Below are 23,903 nucleotides of genomic sequence, written 5' to 3'. Positions count from 1 at the left end.
GTTGCTGTGAGCTGTGATGCCACAGCACTATACCCAGGACAACAGAGGAAGACTCTATCTCACACACGCACAAAAAAATTCATTCAATTCAGTATTACCCTGAAGCATTGCTTTTATTCTAACTTTTAGGAAGGAAATGTCCTGGATACGACAAAAAGACTGCAGCGAGGAAAAAGAGCCAGATGGTAACCACTTAAGTCCAGTAATAATATGAGACATTTTTGGGCTGGAAAAGAACTTCACTTGTTTATGTAAGTGAAGTGAGGTAAAATCATAACTTAGCACTACCACTAAATGAGTAATATCTATCCAATGTGTTAAATATACTTTGTATGCTCTGAGGACACTGCCCTGTATTTTATTAATTACAATCAACCCATCAATAAACCTGAATATACCATACTCATCTCCCAGGTATCATTTCTCTCCATTTAATCTGCAAATTGTTAAATTTGGTGTCTCAATGTACTTATGACTTAATAGGAGACTAAAGATGAACATTTCTGTAACACTTTCTATAAAAAATGCTTTATTTAAAAATATGATCTTTTAAAAAAAAGAGACAACTTTTATATACAGTTACTTAGTTTAGAAACAGTCAGAAACACAGTAAAATAACTCCAGATTTAGAAATTATGATTTGTAACTTACAATACTGGTGCCAAACAAGACAGTTTAAATGTATGGTTCTTTCTGTCCCATCACATTTCAATAATTCACATTTGTTAAAACCAGTGGTTGGGACTAAAGAGAAGGTTGTGTCTGATTCGTTTCCCCTGCAGAATCTGCCACCCTTCCTGGCAGTTACAGAAATGGCAGCAGCTAGGCAGTACGTCGGTATTTCCTTGAGTGCCTGTGTGTCGAAAAATACATCTCCTGCACTTTTTTCTATTTCCTTCTTTGAAATTTATTTGTATGTGCCTATATGGCCTAGGCCTTTTAAAATTTAAATTTTTAAAAAAGCTAAGGGCAAGGAGCATGCAATACTATGAGAGCACAGGACTCAGAGCTTAGTGCTCTTAGGTTAGCAACACTCAACATGATTTTGATCTCCAAGTTGGCACTCTGAGCAGCTATCAAACCAATCTTTTCCAGTATGGTACTGAAATATTTCAAACCATGTTCAAACATCTAATATAGACTCATAATAAAACAGGAGGAATGGCTTGTCAAACTAAAGTGCTATTAGCTACTATAATCAAGACACTATCTTGATTTGATAATCTGAAATTTTTAAACTATTTCTCACCATGGTCGCTGCTTCTCAAACTCGGAACCCTAGCCATTTTCTTGGAGAGTCCATTTTTTCCCCCAAAGGCTTATAAAGAGGTTTAAACTTTTAAAACAGTTTAAATTATTTAAAAAAACAAACAAAAACAACTTGAACAGCTCTGTCATGTACATTCACAAGGAAAATCAGAATGATTTTAAAGGTAAAACATATGACTTCAAGGAAATTACAAGGTGATATTTTGGACTATGCCCTCATACCTTATTCTCCTATAAGGAGGACTTCAGTAGTAAAATCTACGAGGCAATTTTTTGAAAATGTAGCCATGTCCCTACTGATAGTGAAGATAGATGAAATTCAAAGTCTTGGCTCATTTTCTTAGTTCCATCTTCAGAAATAATGTAATTCTCTGATTAAAATATACAAGGTGGACATAAAGTTCGTGTACAACTTAAATTACACTGTCTACACTGATCAGGGAAGAAAGTCAAGGAAAGAACTCTGAACTGATTTTTTATTTTACATTGTTTAATAGAAGAATGCTACAGCTAACGATTACTAATTTACAGCTAAAAATATATAACATATGTCATTGAAAATAGAACTCCTAAAGCCAAAAGATTAGAACTTGACCCACTGAAAATAATGGGTATAATAAATACAGGTGGCTTTATCCTTCTTTCAGATTTATATTAAATTATATCAACCCTGTTCTGTCTTGTCCTTTTGGTTGAAGTGGTGAGTACATGGTACCTTTATGATTCATTAATTATATTACTTCCTCTAGGATTCAAAATCCACTAGGGATTCTTTTGCGATCCCAAAGGGATCCTTTTAGAATGTCATGAAGACAAAACAAAATTGCCTGCCAACAATAACTACTTGCAAAATAGAAAGTCAATGGTCATTTTCTGTAAAAACAATACCTATAAAGAACAAAATGAAGTTGCCAATGGAATTATAAGTCAATTTTACAAACAATAGCACAAGGTCATATGGCTATGTAAGGAAACATTATCTGTAAAAATCAGGGTATCAACAAACACATTTAATAATTAAATACAGTTAAATATGACAATGGATCAAAAATGATCCTGGATAGTACAAAGATTAATCCCACAACTTAATGAGACCATCCCAACCACATGTTATGACCTTAGATGTTTCATGAGGATGCCACACTGCACCTATACACACTTTATCATGAGCTTTAAATCGACTATAGAGTTTTGTGGTCTTCCAGTCCCAAATGTTTAACTTTCCATTTCCATCTCCTGAAATCACATAGCTGTAATGAAAAGATAAATAAATCCAAATAAATTCAAATATCTTGAACTGGTAAATGAGATAGGCTTATAAAGAGGTTTACACTTTTAAAACCGTTTACTTTGTTAAAAGAAGAACAGAGAAAGATTTTATTTTTTCATTTAAACATGAAAAGATAAAACCAAATGCAAATAAATACTCAGAATAGCGGTCTATAAAGTAAACTTCTTTAATAAAAACACCTATATATTCTACCAATCTAAGCGCAGGAAACTTCTGTGTTTTTGAGACAGAATCTATCTCTGTTGCTCAGGATGGATTGCAATGGTGTGACCATAGCTCACCGCAGCCTTGAATTTCTGTGCTCAAGTGATCTTCCCACTTCAGCCTCCTGAGTAGCTGAGACGACAGGCACTTTCTAACACACCTGGCTAGTTTTTAATATATATTTTTTGTACTTATGAGATCCTGCTTGTTACCTTGTGTGGCTCAAGTGACTTTCCTGCCTTAGCCTCCCAAAGTGCTGAGATTACTGGTATGAGCCACTGTGCCCAGCCAGAAAAATTATTTTTAACTCGGAACATGGAGAGTCCCAGCTGCCATAATGAATGAAGTATCATAATCAGTTTCTAGACAGTCAGAAACAGGTAGGGGAACCAATTTCACATACAGCCAGTGAACACACTTAAGACTCATTCTACCATAGTGAACTCTACCATTTTCACAATTATTTTTGGGCTTCAGTATCTTTTGAATCCATTTAAGGCTGAATCAGAAGGAAAAGTATAAGGCCCAATTACCAATATAGAATTACAGGGAGACCTAAATTACTTCTAACTATATATTTTTATAGGTTTTATAGGCTTCCCAAATCCAGTGCGACCTAGAAATGATCAAAAGCTGGATTTGAGGTTTCAGGAGACAAGCTGTAGTTAAGTTGTTAACTTCAACACTGCAATACAGAACGCTTCTGGTGTTCATTCAATCATAGCAATATGGTGATTATAGTCTACAGTCCTAGTCTTGCTTACAAAAGCAGAGAGAAAATAAAGCATTGCTGATATAACACAAAGATTTATTAGGTGGCTAAAAGGCAAAGGCCTAAGTAACATAAGGAGATTAAGTGAAGAGCTTAAAAAATATATAAGTTTCCTATAAGTTTAAAGCATAACAACCATGTGACTGTGATTTGTAAAGTATTGTTATTTGTACAATAGCTTATATTATATATATATATATATGTATATACATATGAGAATAGAAGATTGAAACTTACCTCATGTCTGGTGAAAAGTCTACTTGACAAGCATAGCCTGCTACCATATGGCCTTTAAAAATTTTTTTCTTATTTAATCTAAATCTGTTCTGTGCTCCAAAAATTAAGATTTGGTTGTCCATTGATTGGCATGCTAGCCATTTCCCTGTAAAGTTGATAAATAGGATATTTTAGAGAAAGACTGAAAGGTTTTAAAAAAATAATATGTTGACTGTGATTAATATTCTTTTGCTCTCAACTACTTTATAATATTAGAAAATAAATTTGCCATACAACCTATAAAGTGTTACAAATAAGAAGTATTAATATGTAAAGTAATGGATTTTGCTCATACAATCCAGTTTTTAGCTCATGGCAACCTCAAACTCCTGGGCTCAAGCCATCCTCCAGTAGGCGCACCACCACGTCCAGTTAGTTTTTTTATTTTTTGTAGTGATGGCGTCTCACTAAACTCAGGCAACCCATGACTGTACTTGTGTCCCTTGGTATCTGAGAGATTGATTTTAGGACACCTCTTGATCCTTTGTGAATATCTAAATTCACAGAAGCTCAAGTCTGTTATATAAAATGGCATTGCATTTGCATATAACCCACATGTCTTCTGTATACTTTAAATCACCTCTAGATTACTTATAATACTAATACAATGTAAATGCTATGTTAGTAGCCATTACAGTATTGTTTTTTAATTGGTTTTTTTAAATTGTTTTTTCCTTTGAATATTTTTGATCTGTGGTTGGTTGAATCTGTAGAACTTATAAATATGGAGGGCCAATTGTACTTGTAAATAATGCTAAGGAAATGATCTTTTATTTCTACTAATATGCATTTTTTAAATTTCAAGTTAATGCATAGACACAAACAAGTAGGTCTCAATATTTGAATTTGTTAGGTAGAGTCCATTTTGTAGTTGTGTTAGGTAGAGTTTATCTTGTAGTTGTGTCCTGCACTCAAAGGCATAGCTTATATTCCTACATTGTACCCATTAAGTGGGAGCTCACCAATCCCCCCTTTCTCTCTTCTTCCTATCTCATTCCTCTCACCCCAAGTTGAACTGAATTGAATTTTACTCCTATGTGGGTATCAGGTCATCTGCTGGCTTCATACTGGTATTGAGTACATTATAAGGAAATGATCTTAATGGCTGAGTGGGTAAATGACCTTGTTCAAGATGGGCACAGTATTTGTAATAGACGGCTTTAAAGCACACTACATAAAATGTGCAGGCACAGTGACAAAGTATATGATATAGTGACTATCACAGTAGGATCCAGTCAGGTTGTTCTCATAAAAATGACAGATCATTTGACAACTATCACCAATGTGCCTGTGGCAGGTGCCCCGATGGAAGAGCAAACTCTTTCTTTTCTTACACTTATAGTAGCTGTGTGAGTCAGCGGTGGCTTCGGTGGTGATGTTTCCCAAACATCGTAACATTCTATGTATATACTTATTTTTTAGAGACAGGTTTTGCTTTGTTGCCCAAGCTGAAGTACAGTGGCTATAACTCCTGGGCTCAACTGATCATCCTACCTCATCCTCCCAAGTAGCTAGGACTATAGGTATATACACTACATGTGGCCCATTTTTAAATGTATTATTATTTATTATTTTTTTTTTTGTAGAGAAAAGGTCTTGCTATGTTGCCTGGACTAGTCTCAGTGAGCCCTGCCTTGGTCTCCCAAAGTGTAGACCTCTGCTTTAACACCCTCATGTAGAACTGTCAGCATACTGTCATGTATACTGCCAGTATCTCTATACCACAAATTACCTTCTACTTAAAAGGCAATGGATTACTGAATAGGAAATAATATTAAATAGCTTCATCGTTTATTTTGCCCTATGAAATGATTTATTGAAACTGGTTTTATGTCTACTTGAAACCCTGATTGTCAAACAGAAATCTTTAGATGCTCAATGTTAGCCATAATCTTTTATTTTTATTTTCTAGAAAAACAAAGAATAGGTAAGGTGACTCACACATGAAAACCAGCAATTGTATCTAATATTGAAAAGACTTCCTTGCACAAGCATGACACTGTAACAGATTTCTCAGAGAAGGAAATAGTCAAAGTTGTTCTGAATACAGCAATTACACCATGTCTTAGAAGCTTATTTAAAAACACTCTACATACTAACTCACCATTTGGAGACAAAGTCACTGCAGGCATTGAGTGCATACTGGGTTCTGCTATATACTTGAAATCCACTGGGATATCCCTAAAAATTTAAAATAGCTTATCAGAATAAGTTTTAAAAAGCACCTTTAAAAGAATTACCTCTGGAATACAGGAATAATATCCAAATAAAAGCAAACTCTTAAAATTATACATTTAACAAAACTTTAATGAAATTTGTTGGAAGAAAGAAAATCAAAAAATGATACTGTATTACTTATTATAAATCTTTTACTTCATTAAAGACTTTTCTTCATGATAACTATAACAGTGCCAGTGATTTTGTTTTCTATTTGATTTAAACTTTGGCCTTTATGTTAAAAAAAAAAAATTGTCACCAGAAGTTCTTTAATAATGAACTCATCTAAAAATGTATTATGGTAGGCAGAAGCAAGATGTCTGAGGCAAGCTCCTAGGGAAATACTGTTTTACCAGCCAGTCAACCTTAGCTTGTTGTCACTCCGGGAGTGGGTGAGAGTGTTAAAGAGCCTTCCGCAGCACAAGTGGATGGCAGGCAAGGCTGCAGGGACTATGAGCTGTTCCAGCACATCCAGAAATAATGACTAAGGCCAGGGAGATTAAGTGCTTGGTACTTGGACTATTTGCAACTTACATACATATAAAGCATTTCAAATATATACAGAGCAGGAGAAAAAAACATTACAAAAAGCTCATATGAGTGATACAAAAAATAAAACAACCCCCCCCAAATCTAAAACTAGTCACCCATCGCAAATTTAAAACACCATTTCATTTTTAATATTCTCCAAGTTAAAAATGCTTTAAAAATTCTGGGAGGATTTTTGGTTTTGTTGCCTTTCATCAGACCAGAAAGTGTTTTTACAGAGTAAACTGTGGGAAATGTAATCTGAAGAACAGCACAGAATACGGAGCAGCAATTTCAAACTCTGGTTCAAGTTCCAGTACCGTCAGGAACTGGAAAATAGTAATTTGCCTTCATGTAAGAATTTTCTTTATCCATGTATCCATCTACCCAGCACAAAGAGCAAATGATTAGAAAAGATTTCTCTCAGGGTCTTGGTTAGAGAAGACTTTTCAGTGGAACCTGGACAATAACATTTGTCAGATCTCTGGCCCTTTATACCTGCCAGACACCGGTGAGAAGTGACATTCAGAATGACCTGAATGTGTTAAAGAGAGCCTTACTTTAAAAAGGTTCATTTTTTTCCTTCTTCATATTTATTATTAGGGGCTCATAATCTCATAGCATGAATTAAAACATAAGAGAATTTTAAAATTAAATTAATCATAGTTTAGGTTCAGTTAACAAACTCAAACAGACACTTCATTTATACAACAAACTCTAGACACAAAATGAATCTGAACTACTTTGTAGACTTCCAGTGAAAATGTCTGCTATGTATAGTTATTTTTAACAAACACACTATTTTCTAATTAGATACTATAATCTAGTATAATAAGTTATTAACTCAAATAATCTCCAGTTTGGCAATGAATTCACACACAAAAAACATCCTGACAAAATTTATGAAAATTTAAAGATGAAAGATAAATAATAGTGTCAATCTCTGTAAAATTTTCTTTAAAAAATATTTTTAAAAAATATTTAAACATGCATTGGGCTGATTAAAATACCATAGGCTGCTGAATTCTAATATAATCTCTATCCTCCCTAAAAACCACACAAATGTTAGTTTGTATAGTATTGTTTAGGAAAACCAAGTTTCCTTTGGTTTATTTTTTTTTGTATATTATCCTACTCTAACCAGGCATGGAGTGTGGTAAAAATTTGGCAAACACAACTTGTCTGAAGGCCCCCGTGTTGCTAGTTTTCCTATAGCTGAGGATAGCCCTCACTCTGAGCTCAGGGCCTTCCTTCCTTTCCTATGCAAGCTGTCAGTATCATGAGTAACTGTTCTTAGGAATGGTTTACGCAGAAAAGCACCGTTCTGGGGATCCTGTACTAGTTTGCTTCCTATTTGTCTTTGTAGCAAGAGTTATCCTCACATTTATTAATTTCCCACTAATCAGACAGAATACAAGTTACCTTCTCTCCCCACCAGTCCTTCATTAATCTAACTATCCATCCACATGATCAAGAACTCAAGCTCAGCAATCAGTTTGGCCTGAACATGAACTCTGACTCTTTCATGTCTTACATAACCTTGGGAAAATTACTTAACCTATCTTAGTGTCCTTACGTATAGAATAGGAATAACAAATGTACCTAACCCACAGGATTGCTTTGCACATTCATTCAAACAGTTCACATAAAAATGCTTAGCATAGTGACTAGCATGGAAAGGGTTCAATAAATACAACATCATTCATTAATAGTTACAACAATAATGACTTCTTTAGATATTCAGCACATACTGTGTGCCGGTCACTGTGCTGGTGTTGGGGACAGATAGTAAGCACGACTGACACCTTTCTCCCCCCTCAAGGGTAAGAACTTGTTGGGAAAGGGGAACAAATAAGCACTAAAGTATGCTGTAAGCTGTGGAAAGCAGAAGACAGTGTGGGGTGACAGAGAACAGGCTCTGAGGATTGGTCAGGAAGGCTCCAACTCCAACTACAAGTAAAGGTTAAACTGAGATCTAAAGGATGTCAACATTTAAAACAAAACAGCATAATGACTTTTTAGAAGAATTTCTTAAGAACTGAGAAAAAACTAAAAAGAAGCCAGTATCACCCTTGGTTTAATCAAAAATCTTTGCTAATGTTTTACCTTAGAAAACACACACACATTAAGTGTTCTTAAATCCTCTACTTGCTACAACATATAAACACAGTAGAACCTCCACAGTCGACCACCTCCCTGTATTGACCACCTTCTTAAGTTGATCTAATTTTCACAGACTGGACATGACCACATGTACTCAATGTACAGTAGGCCTAATTCCTTATGTGGACCACCTCCATACTTTGACCAATTTGTTACACTTCCTTGGGTGGTCAACTTACAGAGGTTCTACTGTATTTGTTTTTCTTACTTTACATTTAAAAATGGAGCAAATTTATCACCTGACAGTAGAAACATCTGAAAATTTAAGTATAATTAAATTGTTAAAATATATGAAACAAAACAAATCATATGTACACATATGAGATATATGTTTATTCTTTAGAGTATTTATTGTGCAAAGGATTTAAGGTAGGTCCTTGGAGTCTAAATCAGATTCTCTGTAAAAAACATTGCTGAAGTTAGGAAAATCTTAGTTAAAAGGTAGTTGTAAAACCAGGGACAGATGTTAAGAATAATGTCCAGTAACTCTCCTCTAATTAGATGTAATCTGGAGGGGTATAGTAGTGGTGGTGGTGAATGTGGGAGAAACTGAAGTTAAATTACATTAAGTCTTCAATTACCCAAATTGTCCTGACAATGGTTAGGGACCTGCTTAGCCTCCCAAAGGGACTCAGGTTGAGAAGGAAACCACTGGCTGTGGTTCAAGGCTTCCCACTTCTTCTTAAAGCAGAACAGCTTCTGGGGGTAGGAAGACACACTTTTGTCATTCCTACACTGTAATCATGGTTGAGCTGTGCTTCATAGCTGACTATAAAAACAAACTGGGTTCCATCCAAACATTCATTTTAACAAAAAAGGTTATTATGTAATTTTTTTGCAACTAAAATATACAACATGATCTATGATACTTAATTAAATTAGTTTTAGTATTTCTTGACTTTAAAAAAATTGTTTTTTCTCTAGAAGAGCAAAATTAACCAATATATTATGATTACATTCTATAAGTAAAACATTTATACAAAGGTGATAATATGGGGCAACTTTCAGCATTGAATAATTATAAAGCAGAATTTGAAAAGTTAAGAGATACACCCAATTTTCTTTACTTTGGTTCTGAGGCCAGGATCTTACGCTTAATCCCCCAACTTCTTGCTAGTCATTTTGCAATGATAAATAAGATACCTAATACAAAATATAAGATAGCACAATACAAAACTATCATCACTGTAAGAAAAACAACTCAAAATACAAATCCTTTGGAAAGACTACTCAAAGACTATGAAGGGTAGCATGTTTAGATTATTATTTCCATATTGTGGGTACTTAAACAATTAAAACAGTTTAATTGGTAAGCTAGGATCACAGTTACAAAAATATTCAAATAGTTGTCAGGTTTTGGCTACATTTAATTACTTGCTTGATATAAATCAGATTTTCTACAGATAGAAACTCACCATTCCCAAACTCTTAGGCTCTTATCATCAGATGTGCTCACAAATCTTCTATTCTCATCAACAAAAACAATGGTGTTGACAGCTCCCAAATGCCGATCATACTCCTGCACAATTTCTCCACTTCGAATGTCCCACTATATATTGAGTAAGAGAAAAGGTAAAAACAGAAGGGGCAGATTTATGAAAACCAACAAGGATCATAATTCTGGAAAGTGGAGACAGAAAAAATCTCCCACATAATGTTTTTATGAATTTACTATTTTCTACTAAGAACTGAGCATCAGTAGTCCTTAAAAGAAGCAAACATTAACTTAATTAACATTCCTTATTTTATCCCTTGATATAACAGAAAACTTAGGAATCTTAACTAAAAAAACACTTGAAAATACTTACTTGCACAATCTTCTTATCAGACATCCCAGCCACAAAGAGATTTTGCTTATCTTCATCAGGATTAAATTTGACACAATAGGGCACTTTTCGGTTTGTAAATCTTGATATACATTGTCCTAAAACCAAAGATTCACAGTAAGTAGGTAAAATAAATTTGACCACTGGCTCGGCGCCTGTGGCTCAACCGGCTAAGGCGCCAGCCACGTACACCTGAGGTGGCGGGTTTGAATCCCCAGCCTGGGCCCACCAAACAACAATGACGGCTGCAACCAAAAAATATCTGGGCATTGTGGTGGGCGCCTGTGGTCCCAGCTACTTGGGAGGCGAAGGCAGGAGACTCCCTTGAGCCCAGGAGTTGGAGGTTGCTGTGAGTGTGATGCCATGGCACTCTACCCAGGGGGATAGCTTGAGGCTCTGTCTCAAAAATAAATAAATAAATAAATAAATTTGACCACTAAAAGATGTCTATGAGATTAAAGTCTAGAGGTCATTTGCTTAATAAATTTTGAGAAAGGGCAGCCTGTTACTGTAAACTATATTGCTTTTCCACAGATTTTTAAATAATTAAAAATAATTACTTTAAAAAAGTAAATGTGTACCACCAATGGTAGAGTAGATGAATTATGATTCCATTCATACAAAGGAATACTGGAAACAATTTAAAAGAACAAACTACCAGTACAAACCACATGGATAAATCTCATACATTATGTTTTTTGTGAATGGAAGTACATATGGTATGCTACATGTATAAGTTCAAGAACAGGAAAAATGAATCCATAATTATAGAAGTGGTTACTGGGAGTGAGTACAGACTGGAAAAGAACGTAAGAAATCCTTACTGAGTACTGGAAATGTTTTGTATTTTGATCTTGGTGCTAACCATAGACGCTTACAAAAAGAAATCCCTGGATATTTATGCACTTTATACACTTTATTGTAGGTATATTCTATCTTGATTTTTAAAGAGGTCACAGAATGGGAGCCTCTCAGCATTGGCTACAGGTAGAATCATGGTCCATAACCTGGACCAATTACAGAAGTACCTGTGAGGGTGGGAATCAGGCAGCAGTAATTTTAAAGTTCTTCAGCTGATTACAATGAGCAACCAGAACTGAGAACCACTGCTAAAGAGGAGAGCACAGGCTTGGCATCAGAGAGACCTTGGTTTGAACCCAACTCTGTCACTGGTCAGCGGTGTGACCCTAGAAAAGTTCATGATTAGTCTCCTTATCTGTAATGATTAGTCTCCTTATCTGTAACGTAGTCTCTTTTATGATTAGTCTCCTTATTTGTAATGTATTAATAGTACTTACCTCATAGGAATATATTAAGATTGAAGGAGATACTGCATATCAATGCTTACTTAGCCTTATGCCTGGTGAACAGTGCTTATCAATCTTAGCTATTATCATTACCCTTAAACCTTAGTAAGATTAAAGATGATATTTTTTTCAAAAGATGTTTTTTTAATTATATAAAATTATAGTAGCCACAACTGATACAATTAACATGGCTATGAATACAAAAAAAACAACTGTGCCATGAAGTTCAGATCTACATTTCAATTTGAGCAATTAAATTTAATTCTGTATGTCAGACATTTATTGTGCTTCTATTACGTGTAAATAAACTGTGCTAGGTGATGTAGAGGAACAAAAAGATCAAACAGATGGCCTATGGAAGATTTCATATTTGCTTGTCTATGCAGGCATCCTCAAACTGTGGCCCGCCTAGGACATTTATCTGGCCCGACGGGTGTTTTTGCCGCCACTGCCTGTCCTACTTGGCAGCCAACTCGTCCCGGGGCCCGCTGTCTGGCCCTCCAACGGTCTGAGGGACAGTGAACTGGCCCTCTGTTTAAAAAGTTTGAGGACCCCTGAAATAGTGTTTGCTTTGGCTGGACGCAGTGGCTCACGCCTGTAATCCTAGTACCCTGGGAGGCAGAGGCAGGTGGAATGAGCTCAGGAGTTCGAGACCAGCCAGAGACCCCATCTCTACTAAAAATGGAAAACCCAGCCAGGTGTTGTGGCTGGTGCCAATAGTCCCAGCTACTTGGGAGGCTGAGGCAAGAGGATTGCTTGAGTCCAAGAGTTTGATATTGTTATAAGCTATGATGATGCCGTGGCACTCTACCCCTTTATTTTCCTTAAAAAAAAAAAAAAAAAAGCATTTGCTTTATGTAGGGTGTCCCAAAAATCACCCCTAAAGTTGTCATACATAGGGAAAATGAGAAATAGTAGCTAAATGTACTTTTATTTATCACATACTCATTATAAGATTTTACAGAGAGGTGGCCAACACGTAGAGAACTTTTGGGACACCCTGCATACTGTATTTGGTGGAAACAAATTTCACAGTGAAAGAGCTACTTAAACAGTTTCAACTCTATGAATATACTTTGTGACAGTAGCTGACATCAATGGTATAAGAAATGATGTCAGAGGACACATTTTGCTTCAAAAGACCACTTAGACGATTTCATACAAAAATGATAACTTCTAAGATTAATATGTATTAGTAAAAGTGAGCTCTTACCTGTCTCAGTATCCCAGAGCTTAAGGTACCTGTCATAGGCTGCACTGAGGAACTGTGTCCCTGCAGTATTGAAGCAGATGTCCCTAACAGCTTTACTGTGACCTAAAGTCAGAAGCAACAGAAATGGCAGTGAGATAAAGTTTTGTATATTTTCTTAAAATTGAAACACCTTAAAGAGAAATGACATTATACACTGGTTCCCAAGTTGAACTGTGAATCAAGATCGCTGAAACCCCATTGCTTGGTTTACTGACTTAGAATATGTTATATGTGGGCGTGGGTATGGTTGTTTTTTCTCCCTTTAAGAAGTTTCTCAGGTGATTCTAAGGCATAATATTTTGTTAAGAACCAAAAGAAAAGGTCTAACCTTTTTTTAAAGTTTGTCAAGGAAATCTCTTAATATGCAATACATACAACTGATGACTAACTAGCCAAGAATTTATGGATACACAATAGGCTAGTTATTGCCAATGAAAGAAATGACTGCTGAAGTTTGGAGGTTCACTCTTAGATTTCCCATCAGGTTGCAAGTGAAAACAAAGTGACCTAAACCTAACATTCAAGAAATTGAAGCCCTTGTTCAATAATTATGTATTTCTGTGATCACATTACTAAATTTCACAAACTGACCCAGAATCTCAGAAACTAAGCCTTTTTGAACACTATACCGCCACCAATGAACTGCCGTCAAGCAGTGTGTGCCATTGCAATTAGGCATTCTGTTCACAGCAGGAGTCCCAGCTGGAGCTGGTATCCTTCCTCCCTAAGGAGGGAAACTCAGTTTTCCACTGAAAAACAGTCTGCCAGAACAGGGGAGACAGATGGGGACCAAATACACTATACTTGACAGAGACATTTTGTTCCCCTGTACACTGCTAAGATCCTTTCCACAAGTCTTCCTTTAGGCTGTGGTGGCATCTCAAGCAAGATTTATTCACAGGGAGGCCCTAAAATCATAACAAAGCACCACAGAACAGACTCCTACTTTAATCTAAAAACAGAGCCAAATATCATGTACACAGAGTTTCAATGTGGTACAGTTAAATTTGGAAAGAGGAGCCTTCACATGAAATTTGACAAAGACTAACTTTTTCTACCAAAAACCCTGGTTTGTCACAAAGCTGTCCTCTTTAGACCTTTAATTTTCTTCAAGGAGTTCTGATCCTTTTGTATGCTTTAGCTGCCAATTCCCAGCCTCTTCAAAGCTCAACATCTAGCCATCTAATTGCTTACTGGACATTTTCACCTCAATATCCCAAAGGCAGCTGAAATTAAATGAGTCCAGAACCTCATCATCTTTTTACCTTCCTTCTCTTGGCAAATGGTACCACCATTCCTCCAGCAACCTGGGAGTCACCCTAGGTTCCTGCCTCACTCTCATCAATGACTTTGCATTAATACATCTTATTGCTTTGAAGAGTTCCTTTCTTCTCTATTTCTGGGCTTTGGTTCAGACTTTCATCATCTCTAATTCAGATCAATGAAATAAACATGTAATTCATTTCCCTTCTGCCAAGCTTGCCCTCCCAGCATCCTCCATATTGCTAAGTGCTCTTTGTGAACTTCAAATCACGTTGCCTTCCTGCAAAAGCTCTCTAATGGCTCCCCACTGTCTTGGAGTCTAAAGTCTTTATTAATGGTACACAAGGTCACCCCCACTCTGTCGTTTTTCTCCACTTTTGTCTCTCACTACTCCCAATACCCTAGCACTTCTAAGATATATGTGCGTCTCCCGAAGTGGAACATTTCTCACATCGCTTTTGCTGCTGCTGCAAGTCTCATTTCCTAGTTCTCTGATCTACCTGGGGAGACTTATTCCTCCTCCTACCAGACTTAGCTCAGCATAGCAAAATTACTGTTGATAATGTTATCTTACTTCAAAAAGTCTTCCTAGATTTGTAATCAAAGAGAAAAGAGAAAAGAAAGGAAATATTACCAATAAATGTTCGCAAACAGCGCCGGTCTCCATAAACCTCCCATAGCTGGGGAAAAGAACAATGCATGGAAATATTAACTATGATAAAGGTCTTTCAATCAATTACCGACAGTCACATGCTGGCTATGTGTGTGCATATCTGTGTGTATAGAAGGGATTTAGTCATTGAATACTACTTGATAAAGCTAGTTTGTGGTGTTCTATTTGGACCGAACAAACACACATGAAGATCTCCACATCAAAATATCCAGATAACTATAGACCAAGTTAATTCAGATGATTATCTTTCTTTATTGTTCTTCTCTGTGTTTTGTACATTTTCTATGATGAAAATACTACAAACTACTTTAAAAGGATTTAAATGTTATTAAAACTGCCATGTATGTATTTTGACACTTTTTTTTTACTTTACTGAACTATTATAGAAACTACATGAAAATAATGATATAGACTAAAACAACCAACTCATAATTCTTATCTAAAGTAAATTAATACAATAGCCTCAAACTAGCTTTAGTTTTTTCTGTCTCAACAATGTTGTTAGTGCTCTAAAACACAAGGCATTTCCTGACACCCAGTGCCAAGAGGACACAGTCTCAGTTACCACAGCACACCAGGCGAGGACCTCTAAGCCGGTCCCTTTCCCTTGACAGTCATCATTCTTTGTCTCTGAGATTTTATGTTCCAGCAATCACAGAACTGTTGTAGTTTTCCACATGCATCATCCTGATTCAATCTATTCATTTGCCTCAAACACACTCTTCTTTCGGCCCCCACCCTTTTACTTGTTAAGCTTTCCACTGAGGTATGCTTCCTCTTTGAAATCAGAATATTACGTGTCTGCCTCTGTAATGATCATTTATATCAGAGTAAATGATCACCCTAAGGGCAGGACAGTGCCTTAACAATTTTTTATCTGCAGCCTTTTGCACATAAAGGCACCAAATAAATGTTAACAGAAGTGAACTAAATTGAATTCTATGCTTTTTTCGTTGGTCAAAGGCCATAATCTCAGTTTCATGTAGCACAGTTTATATAAAGTGAAAGTTAAAGGAGATAGGGGTTTTTACTCCAAACTGTTGCTCTATCATTTTAAGCTATTAGAGACAAATGCTAAATGGTTGCTTTTCTCAAAAGAAGAGCTGCCTTTATATGTTGTTAATATCTACGAATTATTTATAAAGGATAAAATTTTAATGATTCAACTTTCCCCCAAGAGCACCAAGGGTTGCTATTATCAAACTGTCTTAACAGTCCTTAAAGGTCCGAACATGGAGAAGACACAAAAAAGATAAGAACTATCCTTTCAGATTTAAAATTTTTCAAGGCTTTCCTCATATTCAAGCTGACATCCATTGGTAACTTAGTTTTTTGGTCTTTTTTTTTTTTTTTTTTTTAATATACTCTATGGCTAAACAGAAGCTACTGGGGATGCTTCTTTTCTTGGGAGCACTTTTGCTATTTGGTGCCTACTAGTATTTAGAAGAAAAAGGATGAATTACATTTCTACACTCTAAAAACAGGATTTCTATTATGTATCCTCTCTGCCATGTAAGGTTCAGAGAAACAAATGAACTCAAGTTACATACCCCAAATCTCTGGGAAAATGCTTTATTACTGATTAAATATTTATGTGTCTAAAGCCAAAGTGATTGGATTATGTTATAATCAGTTGTCTAACTTTAAAAAGAGCCTAGGCAATTGAACCACAAGGTCATATTTGAATCCACAGGTTTGGAAGCAGTTCATAAATTGCTGCATTCACAGGGCCTAAGAGAAAATTATTAGCTTCTAATTGCCTAACAAACCCAAATTTATTTATAATTAACCAAATAGATTTAACGAAGAACAACTAGCTTTGCAGCACTCCTCTTCTGCCTGAAAACTCACCTTAATTTTACAGTCCATGGAACAAGACAGCAATAAATGGCCGGAGAGAGGAAACAATCTGACTGCGCTGACACCCTATGAAAACGTGGTACGGTTAGCAACCAGAAGCTTCCAAATATCAGCTAACATTAGCATCAAGAAAAGACAGTATAGATTAAGCTACCTAATTTACTGTTTTTCTTCTTTCCAAAAGTCATGCCCTTAATAACCTTCATTACTACTCTAGGAGCAGGTCTTATTGACACTACACCTTGGAAGATTTTTTTTTTTAAATCTTTAATATTGACTTCCTCGCCCAAAGGAATCCTGAGTCAATCAAGTTGCTAACACCCCCACTTTTCTTCTTTCTTTTACTTAGTCCCTTTGGTTTTTGTAAAAAGCTGGAAATTGTCACTTGGAATACTGCATATGATAAAGAATTATCAATATCAAAGTTTTCATGTATTTTGCCTCTGTGCTAGTTTAAACATTACCACAGTATATAAACCAGGGAGCATCTAATTTCTGAAATGCGATAACCACAAGAGCTAAAACAAAATTACTGAGGCTAAGCAAAACACGTGGTGCTAGTCCCAGCCTATTACTCAGTGACTTAGAGCCCAAGAGGAAACAGACTGTGGCAGAAGCTTGTAGGGAAAGGCCTGGCGCTATTACAAGGGGGCAGGGCACTGAACCGTTAATGCTGTCATAGCCAATCGGACGGCCTTAGAGACTGATTAGTCACTGGTGACTGTTAAGTGTGAGAACCTCCAAAGCCTAACTCAAGTTTATCTTCAATCTGACTTTTCTGCATCTTTAGTAGAAATGCTGAAAGTTAAACATGGACAGCTGAAACTATGTTAGCATCACACTGTAATATTACAATAAACAGAAACAACCTACTTGATTACCTTTGTGTGTCCAGACCACACATGAATTTGTTTTTTGGGAAGGTAACACTTTTCAGGTGGCACAGTTGACCGGAGATTAACACCAACATCCTGAGGTATGTGAAGATAGGACCTGCCCTGATAGTCATACATTTCCTTAACTGAAATAAGAAGGCAAAGGAAATCAGTGAACACATAGAAGCCATAGTCATGACATCTATAATCTTAAAATAACATTTTATTCATAGGGATACCATACTAAGGTTTAAGTAACAATACCCTGATGATGTTAAGATCAACCTTCAGCTAAGATTTAGTTACTTAGAATCATCTGCTATCATTTACAATTGAAGGTAGTATTTTGGAATTCTTAAATATCCAGAGATCATTAGACATTTAAATAAGATCCATACTACTTTTGTTCAGTTACATTTCAGTGATATTATATAAAGACTTCACTGCGGTATAATTTACAGTGAGTGAAGAAAAGATAAAACTTGGGCCTTGTGAGTCACTGGTAAAGTATCAGAAGCAAAATAGGATAAGAAAGAAGTTAAAACAAAATAAAAAATATCAATTATTCTTTCTCTTGCTTTCTTTCTTATGCCCCTCTGGTTACTTTCCATTTCTCTTTTCCCATTTTCACAAGTTTTACAGTAAAGTCACCTGTGGGAATTAAATTACACAGTGTATATAAAACATTTAGCAGCATGCCTGGCACCGAGTCAGTACTCAATAAATGCTATTATTACTATGTTACTGAGATGGTTGTAAACACCATAAATACTGACTACACTCCTCGGAGATAAAACTGAAGCTTGAGGAACCCAATATGATTTCATCAAATCTAAATATTTTATATGCTATAACAATAGAATAATCAATATTGTCAGTGCTCAATTATATATTACAGCTTGAAATAATCATGATATGATTTCCTAAATATAACTAATTATTAAAGAACAGGTAGATTGTAGGCTGTTCATAATTTATTCAGGTGAATATACATTTCCTTCCACAAGTCAAAGTAAGTCTGCGAGTCTTAATCTCTCATCTATTTACATGAAAAACAAAATTTATTCTTTTAAAGTATATTTTAGTAATGGTTATAAACCGTGAGAATATCTGAGTATTTGGCTTGGGTTAAAAACAGCTAAAATCACTGGGGTAGTCTTAATAAACTAAAAGAGTCAACTTTATCTTAGGAAAGAACAGACTGCGGACCATTCAGGTTTCTTATCATTTTTTATTCATTAACACTTCAAAGGAATCTGTGGCTGTCATTAATCATGCTGTTTTCTCTCCTTTGTTAGTACACAGTAGAGTCTGCTATAATTTCTTTGGAATATAATTTGTTAAACATAATTATTCTTAACACAATGATTTTTATAACAGCTGATAGTGAAGTTAACATTGTATGAACAGAGTACAGTATAAAGTTTTTTGTAAAAATAAGTATAAAAAATATATATATTACCGTGTAAGATTGTCTTCTCTTCCCCAGGTTTCTCTTCCTCCTGTTTGCCTTTTTTCTGCCTCTTTGCTGTGATTTCATCCAATTCTTTTTGTTCTTCCTAAGGAAATTAAGGAATGAACTTTAAATTAAATGTTCTAGAACCCTATCATGCTCAAAGTTGGTTATAAACGCTTTATAACCAATATAAGGTCCACATTTTTGCTGCAGCAATAGCTACAAGTGTGTCTCTCTGGATAACAAGCTCAACTCTTCCCATAAACAGAGGCTGACTGCCTCTTCCATAGGTTACAAAATGGCATTAAATATATAACGAATACTAGATCATACTTTAAAATTGATTTTATACAAAATTCATCCTTCTGGAACACTTTAAATAAATTTAACATGATATGCTAATTATCCATGTGAGAAGACAAGGCAGTTAGAAAATGCAGTACCAGAAAAGGAAATGAATTTTAGGAGACAATGTTGTTCTTCCATAAATAGCTTTTACAAAGTCATAGGTCTATAAGCAATGACTATAGATTTGTGATACAACTTTTTTGGGAAGAGCTGTGGAAGAAAGATGGGGGAGCAGTAAATCTCTATCTATAAGATCAAAGTCAACAGATGGTCTCACAAACATGCTGTTATTTATTCTAGAGCTCAACTGTTGACTTGATTTTATAGACAGAGACTCACTGGATGTAAATAACACAGATTGACTGTGTTACCGGAATGTAATTAAGTCACGAGGACAGGATGCCTTGACCTTGTCCACTGCTGTATCCTGGGGACCTAGAACAAAGCCTGGCTCACAGAGACAGTGAGATTAGGAGATGGGGAAGGGAAGGGGAGAGTTCTGTACTTTTACATTATAAATGTCATAGGGCTTAAGTTTTAAACAACATAGATGAAATTTGTTTAAACTTTTACTTAATAAATAAACCCTACTATCACTTCTAGTGTCATAGAAAGGCTGATTCTACAGTTGCTATCTGAATGTCTGGTTTCAGAAGAACAGCTACCATGGCAGCTTAGAAATATCAAGAAATATTTATTCAAAATTGTCTGCTATTGTATTTTAATAAAAAGTACAGAAGAAAATAAAATAGCAAAAAAGTGAGCAGAAATATTTCAAAGAAAAACAAAGAAATTTTATTATATTTTCTCAATGAACTAAGGCACAGAAATTTTGATGAGTGATTTGGTTCTCTAAGGAAATTTCAAGTTTATTAATATAGCTATCCTTCATGGAGGCACAGCATACAACTGAACCGACAATGAAAAACATCAAAGCTTACTTCTGAAGGCTTCGCTACATCTTTTTCATCCACATATTTTGCCCATGGTCCCAAGAAACCATCAATATTAGATGCATCATTTTCTTTGAACTTTTTCCTCTTCTCTATTTTCTTCTGACCAGTTTCAAACACAGTTAAACCTATATTAACCAAAAAAAAAAAAAACCCACAAAAAACAAACAACAACAAAAAACCAAAAAGAGATATTACAAATATCTATACTTTCTAAGGAAATAATCAGCATGTATATAACCTTATTTTATATGGTTAAAGAAAGATGATTGTTCAAGTGACCAAAAATTTTATTAAAAAGCAAAACAAACAAAGCCTGTGTGAATCTGCCACATACATCAACTCATGTCACACAAAAAGAGATATAATCTTCTGGGGAAAGACACTTTCTACGAATGTGATATTTTGCAAATTCTAGTACTGTGTACTTAAAGACAAGATCCAAATATGTAATCATACAATGCAATAGTACACAACCTTTTTAATGAATCAAAAGCCAGTATCAGTGGATTTTTAGCACTTTTTGAAAGAAAACCAGTAATTCAGTATTGCCACGTAATGATAATGCTACCTTTGAAAGCAAGAATAAACTGTAATTAATCATTTAAAAATGAATTGAATTATAGTAAGTACTCAGTAACTTATCTTCACTTCACTTGTAAAGTAGCAATATAAATCGAACAAGATTTCACAAAACCTTGTTTGGTATTTCTTCCAAGTAATCTCAATCTAAAGCTGACCTCTAATAGTATCAATGTTAACAGTAAAATAAAAGAAGAAAAAGACGAAGAAGAAATTGTAGCTAAAGATACCTTTATTTACAAAATATTCTCTAAGTGTTGGCTACCTCTTTGTAAAATTTTGTAATGAATATTTTGTAAATAAAGATATCTTTAGCTATAATTTTCCATTTTCCCCATGTATGATGACTTTAGAGGTGACTTCTGGGATATCCTGTATATTGCTCTATTGTCTTAACCTCAAAGCACAAAATGAAGAGGCTGGGCACTGTGGCTCACACCTGTGCTCCCAGTGCTTTGGGAGGCTGAGGCAAGAGGATAGCTTGAGGCCAGGAGTTTGACACCAGCCTGGGCTACAAAGCAACATTTTATCTCTATAAAAAAAATAAGCCAGTCATGGTGGCACATGCCTATAGTACCACTAGGGACTATAGGAGAGTGAGGTAGGATTGCTTGAGCCCAGGAGTTCAAGGATATAGTGAGCTATGATCATGCCACTGCAGTCCAGCCTGGGCAACAGAATAAGAACCTGTCTCTAAAAAAAAGACAAAAAGACAAAAATCAAGTACTAAATAAAAAACTAGTTTTTTCCTACTCTATAAAGTCAATCTGAAAAACACTAATTATAGGTATGTGTGAGAATATATATGTGATATTAAATATTTCAAATCAATTACCTTGATTTTTTTCAGCTTCTTCCACCGAACCTATATATTTAGCAGACACTTGATGATTATCTAATGAAGGGTCTAATGCATAACCTAAAAGGAAAAAGGTAGAAATTGATTCATTTTGCCATTTATAATTAATTTATTACTACACAAATATATTCATTTCACATTTTACTTCCTAGATGTCAGAAATGGTCTCTTTAAGACCAATCCTTCTTTCCTGAGCTGTTTCTATTTAGAATAACTAGCCCAAATTTCAGGTTGGACCACAAATAACTTCAGCAGATTAAGAATTATCTTATAGGCTGAATCTAGCATATTGACATTACATTACTAAGAACCTCTCTTGCCAAGATATAAAACCTTACTTTTGTATATTCTAAGAGCTTAAAAATATATATACATTATATATTTCTGGAGTTTAGCTTCTTTTTAGTAATGAATATTAGAGGGCTAAATTTATCAAATTATATAAACTATTGAATAATTAAAAAAAGAAATATGTAAGAACTATATAAAATCTAGCTATTATTTTGAAATTTTCATACTCAGTAAGGAGTCTTCCCTTTGATTACTAAAAGAAAATATTTTCACTTCATAAATCATTCTTGCTATTTCCTTGGTAAAAGAGGTAAGGATAGCCACTATACACGAATACATTCCTTTAACTAGGGTATATGGCTAAATACAAGTGTGTTCTTCAGTGGTCTATGGGAACTCAAGGAAGAAAGCTTATTAACTCAAATCAGTTTTCCTTTAAGTGGGTGTGCTAGCACAACAAATGTCCAGCATATTCACAAAAGAGAGATCATCGATCATCATTCTATGGCCTGCAACTCATGTAAATAATCACATCAAATATATGCGACTCTAAAGCAGCAGTTCTCAACCTGTGGGTTGCGACCCACAGGAACTGTGTTAAAGGGCTGCGGCATTAGGAAGGTTGAGAACCACTGTTCTAAAGGGAACATATTAGTAGATATATTTAACATTTTAATTTTTCATGTAAAGATTTTAGGAAACTTCTTGTGGACGCCAGAAAAAGACTGGTCATGAAACATGCTTTTCTAACAAGCTAAGGATATTAAGTCCGCAACTCATCCTCCAGATATGCTAGAATAGAACCAACCCTTGGCTATTGGCTCATTTGCATTAAAATAATGTTCTTAGCCAGAGGAAAGGGCTTGATGGCAGAACAGCAGCTTTGGAGTAGAAGCTCTGAAATCACAGGTTCAAATCTGAGGGTTTTAAAAATCTTTTCTCTCTTTGACGTACAGAATACTATTCTTACATTTTTTTAAAATGAGACTTTTATAGAGCTCGTATAAAATTCACACTAATATACCCTGAATTAAAAATTCCTGTCTCAATCAAAAAAACTTATCTAGAATGTAAATCCTACTTTGAAAGGAGACTTACATCTGTGTCTCTATAAATGGCAGTGTGTGACATGTTTAGAGGGGAGGAGGGAGAAAGAGAAGGGGGAGAGGTTTCCCTGGTCTGTCTTGTCTCCATGTAGGCACCAATTCCCAACTCACCTGGTCATAGTCTTTCATCTGAGGAAAGAAACTTAGCTCCTCCCCTCCACTTTTACTACTTTGTGGTAAAAGTCTCTACTGCCACTACCACCATTCCCACTACTGCCTCCCACCCCAAGTGATTAGAAGACAATATTACTTTCCTTTTACAAATAAGAGAAGTTAAACATTTAGCCATATATCCTACCACAAATCAGCCAGTCATAAAGCAAGATCTAACTCTAACACTACAGAATTTTAGTCGTTAATTTTCTACTGCCCTTTGTCTCAAGTGAACCCATCTACATTTCTTAAGTATTCTTATTGATCTTTCTGAACTTTATTTTCCATTTTATCTTTTCAATGGAGTTAATATCTACTTTCTTTTTTTTGGTAGTCTTTTTAAAATGGCTATAATTATCAATTTTATCATTGTACCCTT

General features: G+C 35.2%; 1 protein-coding gene across 1 annotated transcript in view; it reads right to left on the bottom strand.

Annotated features, from left to right (window-relative positions):
- Window positions 1–512: 512 nt before the first annotated feature.
- CDC40 (cell division cycle 40) overlaps window positions 513–23,903 on the bottom strand; it is a 48,215-nt gene continuing 24,824 nt past the window's right edge. Inside the window, exons 4-15 of the mRNA XM_003781587.3 lie at window positions 21,951–22,034; window positions 20,522–20,661; window positions 19,239–19,335; window positions 17,783–17,922; window positions 16,893–16,967; window positions 15,003–15,048; window positions 13,067–13,168; window positions 10,529–10,644; window positions 10,136–10,269; window positions 5,917–5,993; window positions 3,774–3,918; window positions 513–2,519 (exon numbers count right to left, since the gene is read on the bottom strand). Coding sequence (XP_003781635.1) covers window positions 2,342–2,519; window positions 3,774–3,918; window positions 5,917–5,993; window positions 10,136–10,269; window positions 10,529–10,644; window positions 13,067–13,168; window positions 15,003–15,048; window positions 16,893–16,967; window positions 17,783–17,922; window positions 19,239–19,335; window positions 20,522–20,661; window positions 21,951–22,034 — 1,334 coding nt within the window. The 3' untranslated portion in view covers window positions 513–2,341. The remainder of the gene's footprint in view (window positions 2,520–3,773; window positions 3,919–5,916; window positions 5,994–10,135; window positions 10,270–10,528; window positions 10,645–13,066; window positions 13,169–15,002; window positions 15,049–16,892; window positions 16,968–17,782; window positions 17,923–19,238; window positions 19,336–20,521; window positions 20,662–21,950; window positions 22,035–23,903) is intronic.

The sequence above is a fragment of the Otolemur garnettii genome, unplaced genomic scaffold (assembly GCF_000181295.1).
Source record: "Otolemur garnettii isolate 467f Iridium unplaced genomic scaffold, OtoGar3 scaffold00002, whole genome shotgun sequence".
Taxonomy (NCBI): Eukaryota; Metazoa; Chordata; class Mammalia; order Primates; family Galagidae; genus Otolemur; species Otolemur garnettii.
The sequence above is the reverse complement of the archived record's forward strand: the minus strand, read 5'-3'. Positions and strand labels throughout refer to the sequence as shown.